Source organism: Dermacentor albipictus, chromosome 3 (genome assembly GCF_038994185.2).
Source record: "Dermacentor albipictus isolate Rhodes 1998 colony chromosome 3, USDA_Dalb.pri_finalv2, whole genome shotgun sequence".
NCBI classification, from domain to species: domain Eukaryota; kingdom Metazoa; phylum Arthropoda; class Arachnida; order Ixodida; family Ixodidae; genus Dermacentor; species Dermacentor albipictus.
Window position 1 is genome coordinate 180443622 of NC_091823.1, and position 12028 is coordinate 180455649.

At 47.7% G+C, this 12028-nt stretch overlaps 1 protein-coding gene across 5 annotated transcripts in view; it reads right to left on the bottom strand.

The window, feature by feature from the left end:
- Positions 1-227: 227 nt before the first annotated feature.
- ZnT63C (zinc transporter 63C) overlaps positions 228-12028 on the bottom strand; it is a 190191-nt gene continuing 178390 nt past the window's right edge. For all 5 annotated transcript variants that reach the window (XM_065450150.2, XM_065450151.1, XM_065450148.1 and 2 more), the window contains exon 7: positions 228-753. In XM_065450150.2, the coding sequence (XP_065306222.1) occupies positions 589-753 (165 nt within the window). In that variant the 3' untranslated portion in view covers positions 228-588. The remainder of the gene's footprint in view (positions 754-12028) is intronic.

A 12028-nucleotide genomic window follows, 5' to 3' on the forward strand; every position in this document is an offset into this window, starting at 1 on the left:
CACCGTGTTAATCAGCATTAACAGAAAAGGATGTCTTTTGTCATGCTCCATGATAAGAAACACCTAAGGGGGTCCCTTTATCTTGAAGCAATACTTCTTTTGGGTTGAAGTTTGCAGTAAACAGTCAGTCGCTAGTCAACAGGGTGCCCTTCCTTCTAGCCCACCAGCTCAGTTTACTCTCTCGGTCACAGTGGCAACATGTTTGTGGCACTTGACAGAGAAGCCAATGAAATTAGTGCCAACACTATAGCGTGGCTTGACTTTTATTTGGTGACTTATGTCTCACAACAAATGTGAAATCCGTACTGCCAGCTCTTTGGTGGCAGGCGTCCTTCCTAGTCCACAACCTTCTCCCAAAACTTACACTACTCATCGCAGCTGAAGGCTTGGCCATCCTTGCTTCGTGCTGCTCTGGCTTGCACGTAGCCCTGCACGGCAACAACTGATTCGGAGCAGCCGTGGCGGTGTTAGTCTCCAGACACATCCGACGCTCTGCCAGCGTCAACCACGGCAACAAGTGTTGCTCCACACATTGGCCCACTCGCCAGCAGATCAATCCTGCACACTGGCCACAGATGACAGCCGCATTCAAGCAGGAGTGCTCAGTTCGGCCGAAGGTCGTTGGCGCAACACAGTCTCATCTGTAGGTGCCGGTGCATCAGGGACGCCCTCTTTGCCTCGAGGCCCGCAGCAGGTCTGGGCTACACAGTTGGTGCGGCTGGGGCAGTCCAGGACACAGTCCTTGTCGTCACTCTGCAAGGGAGCAATCCATGGAATGGTGCGGGAAGCTCCTCGCTTTTCAGGTAATAGGAAATCAATTAGTCTTTTCATTTTCCGTTTTTTATATCAGCAGCCTATCTTTATGTCCACCGCACGACGACCAGCGGATTCCAACTTGTGCCTGCGCATTTCCCAATTTCATCACCTCACCCAATTTTCTGACATCCCCGACTGTGCTTCCCTTCCCTTGGCACCCATTCTGCAACTCTAATGGACCGCCGGTTGTGTGCCCTAGACATTACCTGGCACGTCCAGTTCCATTTTTTTCTTTTAATGTCAACTAGAATATTGGCTACTGCCATTTGCTGACTGATGCACACTGTTCTCTTCCTGTCTCTGCATTCAGAAACAGCAAGAGACCAGTGTGCACCAGCCTAGCATTTTTTTTTTATTCCATCGCTCTTTGCGTGGTCCTTAACTTTTTCTTAAGCTTCTTTGTTAACCTCCAAGGTTCTGCCCCATATGTTAGCACTGGTAAAATGCAATAAATTTACTTTTATTTTCAACGACACTGGTAAGCTTCCAGTCCCAATTTGGTATTGCCTGCTGTATGCTCTTTAACTCATTTTTATTCTTCTGTAAATTTCCTTATCATGATCACGGTCCTCTGAGTCATTGACCTAAGTAAATGTATTCCTGCACAGACTCTAGAGGCTGACTGGCGATCATGAATTCTTGTTGCATTACCAGGCTATTCAACATTATCTTTGTATTCTACATATTAATCTTCAACCCTACTCTTACACTTTCCCATTTAAACTTCTCAATCATTTGTTGAAATTCATCCCCAGTGTTAATGAACAGGATAATGTCATCTGCAAACCAAAGGTTGTTGAGATACTTGCTGTTTATCCTCACTCCTAAGTCTTCCAAGTCTAATAGCTTGTATACTTCTAAGCATGCAGTGAATAGCATTCTTTTTTTTTTTTGTAAGATTGTGTATTTGGAGTGAAGAGAGATTGTGTCTCCTTATTTTATATACATACTTGCAAGTATTAGGTTTGGACTTTTTGCACAAGCAACACCATGCGCTTTATAGACTAGAAACTACACCTTTAATTAACCCTTTCAGGGTCAATGACGTAAATATACGGCACCGCAAACCAATGCAAAATGGTCGATGCCGTATATTTACGGCGCTGTCTGTACGTTTGAAAAGCGCACCAATTTCCCAATTTTTTCTTTCCTGGCATGTGCTGCCACTATGTGGGAATACAAATAATTTTTTCTTGCGCCTCCCTCTCTCGGTTTTCGTTGCATGGTTTGTTTTAGAGCTAGTTTGCTCTGGCGCGTCTATACAATAACCGGTTCTGTTTGCTCTGGCGCGTGCGTCTATATAATAACCGATTAACCTGGGGCACTCATATCTCTGAGATCTGTTCAACTGCATTCTCGAAGCTCTGTTTCTTGAGACGAAAATTAAAACATACTCCTAACCATATTAAGCTCTTGGCTTATAAAACTTTCATCTGGTCGAAACTTGAATACTCGTCCGTAATTTGGAACCCCCACACTAAGAAAGACGACATCTATCAATTAGAGCTCGTTCAGAGAAAGGCAGTACATTTCATTTTTCATAAATACAGATGGGCAGACTCCCCAACACAGCTTATGAAGGACAATAATATCCTGTTGCTTAGTACACGTAGAAAACCGAACCGCATTTCTTTCCTTCATAAAATTTTGGCAGGAAAGCTTAGCATTGCTCCCCCCTCATTCCCCAGGCACTGCACTACTCGAAGGACCTGTCATTATAGGGAACACTCATTACAGCCCATATATTTGCTAAAACACACTAATTTAAGCACAGTTTCTTCCCTCAAACAATAGCTAATTGGAATGCGATTCCTGAATCGGTTTTTCGCTCTCCTGACGTGGAACAGGCCCTTCAAACTTTGTTGCTTCAGCAAAAGGAAACAATTTTCTTATGAAAAATTTCAATGTTCGCTGCTTTCGTTTCTGCTCTGTCACCTTTTAATTTTTGATTCTGTTGTATGTCACATGCAATGCAACTTTCTTTTCTCATTTTTTTTTTTTGCATGTACGTGCTGTTATGATTTGTGTTTTCATGCCCCTCCTGCTTGGGCCAATCTGGCCTGCAGTATTGTGAAATAAATAAAATAAATACTACTGCTCGCGCATTGGCGCATGCGCACACACAGGCGGGGGTTGAAGTTTTGTTTTGCCGGCAGTTTTGGCTTCTTGCACTCGCAAAACTGATGGCTACCTCGTTACTAATCGCTCAAAGGGCGGCCGCCTGTTCCTTGCTTGTTTAGCGCTCACGGGGTGATTATAGGAAGGATGCCGCTGTGCATGCATATCCTTGACTTTTTTTGGGGAGATTCGCAATATCTGATTGCCTCTGGTTGGCGATAAGATGAAGATTAGCGGAAGCTTGTCACATGTTTTGCTTTTTCGACGAGCACACAACCATACAGTTTTCTTGGGTGCGCTCACCTACGCATTTAGATTAAGCTATGGTCGTAAATATTGTGACGAAGAAGATCGGCAGGCTGAAAAGCCCCGTTGCCATCGCGTGGCACGTACCCAGTTCGTTCGCTGGCTGCGCCCTACCTGCTCGTGCTGAGTTTGTCGCTGTTGCTCTACGAGCCGAATAAACCCCCCTTTACAATTGGTGGAGCTGCTGGGTACAACCGGAATTCTGGAACTTTGTAATCGGACACTGCAGCCCGTCTTCATAATGCCGGAAGAAGGACCACCACAACCACGACCCGCTGTCCCGGTGACTACCGTGGTCTGCCCCAGCCCGTTGCGGCAACGCGACCCACCCATCTTCAGTGGTACCGAAGACCATGACGTAGAAGACTGGCTCGCTGACTACGACCGGGTGAGCATCCACAACCACTGGGACAACACCAAAAAACTTAATTACGTGTCGTTTTATTTGAGCGGTGTCGCCAGCGTGTGGCACCGCAACCACGAACGTGATCTGACGACGTGGACGGCCTTCAAGACTAACGTGACAGAAGTATTTGGGCGCCCCGCGGTTCGCAAGTTTCGCGCCGAGCAACGTTTGCGTGGCCGTGCGCAACGGTGCGGGGAGACATTTACCAGCTAGATAGAAGATGTTGTCGACCTCTGCAACCACGTTGACGTCGCAATGGCTGATGCTAAGAAGATCCGCCATATCTTAAAAGGCACTGAAGACGCCAACCAGACGCTGTTGGCAAAAAATTCCTCGACAGTCTCTGAACTCGTCAGTCTGTGTCAAAGCTTCGACGAACTGCGCAAACAACGCGTAGCCACCCGCCAATCTACACCTCAGTTCACTTCAATGTCGAGCTTGGCTGCTGCCCCGAATAACACTTCGCTGCTGCTACAGATAAAAGGAGTTCGCCCGTGATGAGGTGGCTCGTCAGCTTTCCTTGATCCCACTTGCACACGGCCAGCCGAGTACTCCGTTGGCGCCCGCTCTCCAATCTGTCATCAAGGAGCAGGTAGCCGACCATATTTCGCCTTCTCTTCAGCAGGCTCCGACGGCCGCTCCCCTGATGTACGCCGAAGTCGCGATGAGGCCTGCGCCACAGACCTACGGCCCCCTTCGCCCATCTTTGTGCCCACCCGTATCCCCTCCAGTTCGTCCACTGGTGCACTATACACGACCTCAAGACCACTGGCGCACGGAAGACAACCGTCCGATTTGTTTTTATTGTGGCCGTGCTGGACACGTGGCACGTCACTGTCGCCTGCTTGCACCCAACGTCCCGAACAATGTGCGTCCGTATGCGCCACGTTTCCAACAACACCGCAACTATTCAGACGCCTTTGAATCTCCTTCTGCCGTCGACATCGCATTCTCCGCCGCTCGCCGTTCACCACCTCCTCGCCACCACTCGCTTTCCCCCATGCACCGGCGGCGGAGCCCTTTGCGCCAGGAGAACTAAATATCGCAGTTAAGGAGGCGAGAACAGCGGTGCCAGCGAAATGTATAAGGCCTCACACTTCCCCAAAGAACGATATTGAAGTCGCAATAGAAGGAACATTGATGCTAGCACTTGTCGACACCAGTGCTGCACTTTCAGCGATAGATGCCCGCATTTGCCGCAAGATAAGAAAAGTGACGCCGCCGCTTTCTGGACTGTCTCTTCGAACTGCCAACGTGCAGCCCGTCGAGCCATCCGGCGCCTGCACTGCTCGTGTCATAATTCAGGAGGTCCTCTGTATCATAGAATTCATCGTGTTGCCATCATGTTCACACGACGTCATATTAGGTTGGGACTTTCTCTCCATACATCATGCGATCATTGACTGCGCCTGCGCTGAAATCGAGCTGTTTCAGTTTTCGACCGATATTATCGCTGACCATAAGGATCATTGTCGCAAAATCACTGTTTCAGAAGACACCGTTATGGCTGCCTGGTCTTCCACTCTTGTCAGTATTTCTTGCGAATCTGTAGATGACAGCACAGTACTCTTCGCTCTGTCCGAACTCTTAGTTCCCCGTCGTTCACTACCACTGCCGTTCGCCGTCCTCGAGTTCAAAGCTGGCGCTTCTCTCATGTGCGTCTCAAACCCATCGGCTGAACCAATTACTTTACGCCGCCATGAAAGCCTTGGCAGAGCAGAGCCACTGACCTCATCTTCAATATTTGACACGATGGACGACTCCACTTATCTTGCTGCTCTCGAGGAATCGCCTCCTCAGTCACTGCCGCATTCTTTTACGCCATCTATCGCCAGTGACCTTGTGACGACGCAGCGCGACGAACTTCTTCGCCTGCTCCAAGGCTTCTCTTCGTCTTTTGACTGCCAAGCAACATCACTCGGCCGCACAATGACTGGTTCGCACACTATCGACACTAGGAGTCATGCGCCAATCTGACAGCGTCCCTTCCCTACCAAGTATCGGCGACTGAAAGACGCGTTATCAATGACCAGGTGAACGATATGCTCAATCGCGGTGTCATCCAGCCTTCTAGTAGTCCTTCGGTATCACCAGTAGTCTTAGTTAAAAAGAAAGACGGCACCGTACAATCTTGCATCGATTATCGAAGGCTTAACAAGATTACCCGAAAGGATGTATACCCGTTGCCACGTATTGACGATGCACTTGACTGTTTGCAAGGAGTGGAGTTTTTTTCCTCCTTAGATCTCCGCTCTGGCTACTGGCAGGTGCCCATGGCTGGCGCTGACTGTTCGAAAACCGTGTTTGTAACACCAGACGGCTTGTATGAATTTACTGTAATGCCGTTCGGTCTGTGCAATGCGCCCGTCACCTTCGAACGCATGATGGACGGCATCCTACGCGGCTTGAAGTGGCATACTTGCCTCTGCTACCTCGATGGCATTGTCCTCTTGTCTCCTGATTTTCCGACCCATCCTCGGCGTTTACATAAAGTTTTGTCCTGTCTCCGGAATGTTTGTCTCCAGCTTAACTTAAAGAAGTGCTGATTTGCAGCTCGAAAACTGACTATATTAGGCCACGTTTCCAAAGAAGGCATTCTGCCTGATCCTGCTAAAGTTTGCGCCGTATCCGAATTTCCAAAGCCCACTAACTTGAAAGCACTACGCAGGCTCATTGGCCTATGCTCTTATTTTCGACGTTTCGTTCGCAATTTCGCTACTCGCTACTGTGATCGCACCATTAAACCAACTTCTCCAAGGCGACAATGAACTTTCTGCTTGGTCGGAAGCCTCTGATGATGCCTTTATGACTTTTCCTCACCTACTCACGTCTCCGCCAATTTTGTGCCATTTTGATCCAAGCACACCTACAGAACTTCACACTGACGCCAGTGGTGTCGGCCTTGGTGCCGTGCTCGCACAACGCAAGAACACTAATGCCGAATACGTAGTCGCCTATGCCAGTCGTGCCCTCACGAAACCTGAGGCCAATTACTCAGTAACAGAAAAAGAGTGCCTGGCTATCGTATGGGCTCTTCAAAAATTTCGCCCACATTTCTACGGTCGACGCTTTGACGTGGTGACGGATCATCACGCTCTTTGCTGGTTGTCCAACCTATAAGACCCGTTGGGCCGCCTCGCTCGGTGGGCCCTCCGAATCCAGGAATATGATATCCGTGTCGTCTATCGCTCTGGACGCAAACACGCTGACGCCGATGCTCTCTCGCACTCCCCAGTTACTTCAGACAGCAGCACTTCTACCGACAGACATGACATCTCACCACTTGACATCCTGGACATGGCATCGGAGCAACGAAAAGACCCATGGATCGTCATGATATTCGACTTTTTGTCCAATCCTCCGGCAACTTCGGCACCTCGAGCGTTACGCCGACAGGTGCAACATTTCACAATCTGGGATGGACTTTTATACCACCGCAACTACCACAATGACGGCCGCAAATGGCTCTTAGTAGTGCCTCGCCACCTATGACAAGAGTTCGGCTCCGCTTTTCATTCTGACCCGCAGTGTGGTCACGGCGGAGTGTCAAAAACTTACACACGGCTTCGCTTACAATATTATTGGCGAAGGATGTACACCTTCGTCCACAAATACGTATGCTCCTGCATTGCCTGCCAGCGATGCAAATGTGTCCCGCATCTCTCCACCACACCTTTCCAACCACTTCCCTGCCCAGCTCAGCCATTTGACCATGTCGGCATTGATATATACAGGCCTCTTCCATCTACTGGCGCTGACAACCGATGGAGTGTTGTCGCCGTAGATCATTTGACACGGTATGCTGAAACCGCCGCCTTGCCTGCCACATCAGCAAAAGGCATCGCCTTGTTCATTCTAAACAACTTCGTTCTCCGCCATGGTGCACCTCGTGAACTGTTGAGCAGTCGGGGCCGCGTATTCCTCTCGGATGTCCTGCAGTCACTCCTATCTGAATGCCAAATTATTCACTACACTACTACTGCTTATCATCCACAGACCAATGGCTTAACGGAACGATTCAACAGAACTCTTGGTGACATGCTATCAATGTATGTTGCATCTGACCACTCCAACTGGGACCTTGTACTTCCGTTCGTCACTTACGCATATAACACTGCCTCTCAAGCCACTACCGGATTCTCACCGTTCTTTCTGCTTTACGGCCGCCATCCCTCCAGCACCATTGATACAGTTCGCCCGTAGTGGCCGGACCCTGCTGAATGCTCACCTGTTTCTGCGGTTGCTCAGCACACCAAGAAATGCCGACAACTGGCCCGTTCTTTGACGTCTACTCAACAGTGCCACCAAAGAGAACGTCATGACCTCAATCCTCCCCCTCACCCCTTCCCCGTCGACTCACTCATGTGGTTTTGGGTCCCGCTTGTTGCTGCTCCTGGCCTTTCGTCCAAGCTCCTGCCAAAGTACCACGGGCCCTACCGCGTGGTAGCACAAACATCACCAGTGAACAACGTGGTTGAACCCGCATCGCCATCTTCCGATCTGCGTTGTCGCGGGCGAGAGACTGTGCACATTGACTGGCTGAAGCAGTATTACAATCCGCCCACCCCTTCCTAGGTCGCCAGGATGGCTACTCTTCAATTCCGGGGGCGATTGTGACAAAGAAAATTGGCAGGCTGAAAAGCCCCGTTGCCATCGCGTGGCTCGTACCCAGTTCGTTCACTGGCTGCACCCTACCTGCTGGCGCTGTGTTTGTCGCTGCTGCTCTACGAGCCGAATAAACCCCCCTTTACAATATTAGGATTAGAGCAGGAACATTTGAGACTTGCAAAATATTCTCATGTTCGCATATTCTAAGCCTTGAATGATAACACTGCACTAAAATTTCAATTCCTTTTTAAATTGTTGTTATTCATGAATAATGAGTACATGTGGGTGCGGCAGCGCTGGAGCGACCATGTCGGCTAAATATGCCCGGGTTATTTTACAGATATTGCCGCTGATTACGAGTTACGTCAGTGCAAGCACAAAACAACTGCCTTTTTTCTGGAAACGCCGGCTGACCTTCAAGAGAACAGCGCCACCCTGTGGCATCATCCAACCGCAGGGATGTCACCGCAGCCTGGAACCATATAAAGCCTGTTCTGCAGCTGACAACCTTCAGTGGGAGCGGCAGGGCTGGAGCGACCATGTTGCCTAAATATGCCTGGGTTATTTTACAGGTTCGTTACTATCCTTGCGTATCATGTTTTTGTTCAGACGATCCTTGCATTATTGTGCTGCCGCTCCCAATAAAGTGTGAAATTTTCAGTATGTTATGGTTCTACTTTGAAATTTTGCTTTCCGGGGATGTGGAAACTAACCTGGGTCCTATTGTTGACGAAATGCTTAAAGAAGTATTAACCAACCAAACCAAAGCAGAGGCTAGGCTTATAGGCCTTGAAGGTAAAGTCAATAGCCTCAGAGATGTGTGCAATAAGGTACAAGAACATGAAAGTACAGTTGGAGATCTTGAGCGGACAATTAGAAACCAACAGGAAAGGATAACTGACTTAGAAGACAGACCAAGGCAGAATAACGTCATACTTTACAGTGTCAAGGAAAGCACAAAAGAAACACGTGATGATATTGAATGCAAAGTATTAAAAGACATTTTTTTAAACTGCCTTGAAGTTGACGTGTCGTTAGTAAAGACATTCACAGGCTTTGGAAGAAGAAAGATTACCGGGATCGGCCAGTCATCATGAAGCTTTATAACTTCAATGAAAAGGTAGCTCCTTTCAAGAATTGCCATAAACTGAAAGGCTCAAAAATAAGCATTTTTGATGATTACTCGCCGGTAACACTCAAAAAGTGAGCACACCTTTGGGAAACGGCTAAGGCCGATAAAAATCGAGGAGCCAAAGTTAAGCTCGTGCATGATAAAGTGCTAAGAATCCCTGATTCTGGACAGGCCGCCATTCTAATATGAGCCTGGCAACGTTTAACGCTAGAACGTTATCTAGTGAGGCAAGTCTAGCAGTGCTATCGGAGGAATAAGAAGGCAGTAAATGGGATATAATAGGGCTCAGTGGAGTTAGGAGGCCAAAAGAAGCGTATACAGTGCTAAAAAGGGGGCACGTCCTGTGCTACCGGGGCTTAGCGGAGAGACAAGAACTAGGAGTCGGATTCCTGATTAATAAGAATATAGCTGGTAACATACAGGAATTCTATAGCATTAACGAGTGTGTGGCAGGTCTTGTTGAGAAACTTAATAAGAGGTACAAAACGAAGGTTGTACAGGTCTATGCCCCTACATCCAGTCATGATGACCAGGAAGTCGAAAGCTTCTATGAAGACGTGGAATCGGCGATGGGTAGCTTGAAAACAAAATACACTATACTGATGGGCAACTTCCATGCCAAGGTAGCCAAGAAGCAGGCCGGAGACAAGGCAGTGAGGGAATATGGCATGGGCACTAGGAATAGCAGGGGAGAGTTATTAGTAGAGTTTGCGGAACAGAATGATATGCGGATAATGAATACCTTCTTCCGCAAGCGGGACAGCCGAAAGTGGACGTGGAGGAACCCGAACGGCGAGACTAGAAATGAAATAGACCGCATACTCTGCGCTAATCATACAAGATGTGGACATACTCAGCAAGGTGCGCTGCAGTGACCATAGGATGGCAAGAACTCGAATTAGCCTAGACTTGAGGAGGGAACGGAAGAAACTGGTACATAAGAAGCCGATCAATGAATTAGCGGTAAGAGGGAAAATAGAGGAATTCCAGATCAAGCTGCAGAATAGGTATTCGGCTTTAACACAGGAAGAGGACCTTAGTGTTGAAGATATGAACGACAATCTTATGGGCATCATTAAGGAGTCTGCAATAGAAGTTGGTGGCAACTCCGTTACACAGGATACCAGTAAGCTATCGCAGGAGACGAAAGATCTGATCATGAAACGCCAATGTATGAAAGCCTCTAACCCTACAGCTAGAATAGAACTGGCAGAACTTTCTAAGTTAATCAACAAGCGTAAGACAGCGGACATCAGGAACTATAATATGGATAGAATTGAACGGGCTCTCAGGAACGGAGGAAGCCTAAAAACAGTGAAGAAGAAACTAGGAATAGGCAAGAATCAGATGTGTGTGTTGAGAGACAAAGCCGGCAATATCGTTACTAATATGGATGAGATAGTTCAAGTGGCTGAGGAGTTCCACAGAGATTTATATAGTACCAGCGGCACCCACGACGATCGTGGAAGAGAGAATAGCCTAGAGGAATTCGAAATCCCGCAGGTAACGCCAGAAGAAGTAAAGAAAGCCTTGGGAGCTATGTAAAGGGGGAAGGCAGCTGGGGAGGATCAGGTAACAGTAGATTTGTTGAAGGATGGTGGTCAGATTGTTCTAGAGAAACTGGCCACCCTGTATACGCAATGCCTCATAACCTCGAGCGTACCGGAATCTTGGAAAAGGCTAACATAATCCTAATCCATAAGAAAGAGGACGCCAAAGACTTGAAAAATTATAGACCGATCAGCTTACTGTCCGTTGCCTACAAAGTATTTACTAAGGTAATTGCAAATAGAATCAGGAACACCTTCGACTTCTGCCAACCAAAGGACCAGGCAGGATTCCGTAAAGGCTACTCAACAATAGACCATATTCACACTATCAATCAGGTGATAGAAAATTGTGCAGAATATAACCAACCCTTACATATAGCTTTCATTGACTACGAGAAAGCGTTTGATTCAGTCGAAACCTCAGCAGTCATGGAGGCATTACGGAATCAGGGTGTAGATGAGCCATATGTAAAAATACTGGAAGATATCTATAGCGGCTCGACAGCCACCGTAGTCCTCCACAAAGAAAGCAACTAAATCCCAATAAAGAAAGGCGTCAGACAGGGAGATATAATCTCTCCAATGCTATTCACCGCATGTTTACAGGAGGTATTCAGAGACCTGGATTGGGAAGAATTGGGGATAAAAGTTAATGGAGAATACCTTAGTAACTCAGGGGACTAATCGCAATGCATGCTCACTGACCTGGAGAGGCAAAGCAGAAGAGTGGGTCTAAAAATTAATCTGCAGAAAACTAATGATTAACAGTCTCGGAAGAGAACAGCAATTTACGATTGGTAGCGAGGCACTGGAAGTGGTAAGGGAATACATCCACTTAGGGCAGGTAGTGACGGCGGATCCGGATCATGAGACGGAAATAATCAGAAGAATATGAATAGGCTGGGGTACGTTTGGCGGGCATTCTCAGATCATGAACAGCAGGTTGCCATTATCTTTCAAGAGAAAAGTGTATGATAGCTGTGTCTTACCAGTACTCACCTACAGGGCAGAAAGCTGGAGGCTTACGAAAAGGGCTCTACTTAAATTGAGGACAACGCAATGAGCTATGGAAAGATGAATGATGGGTGTAAC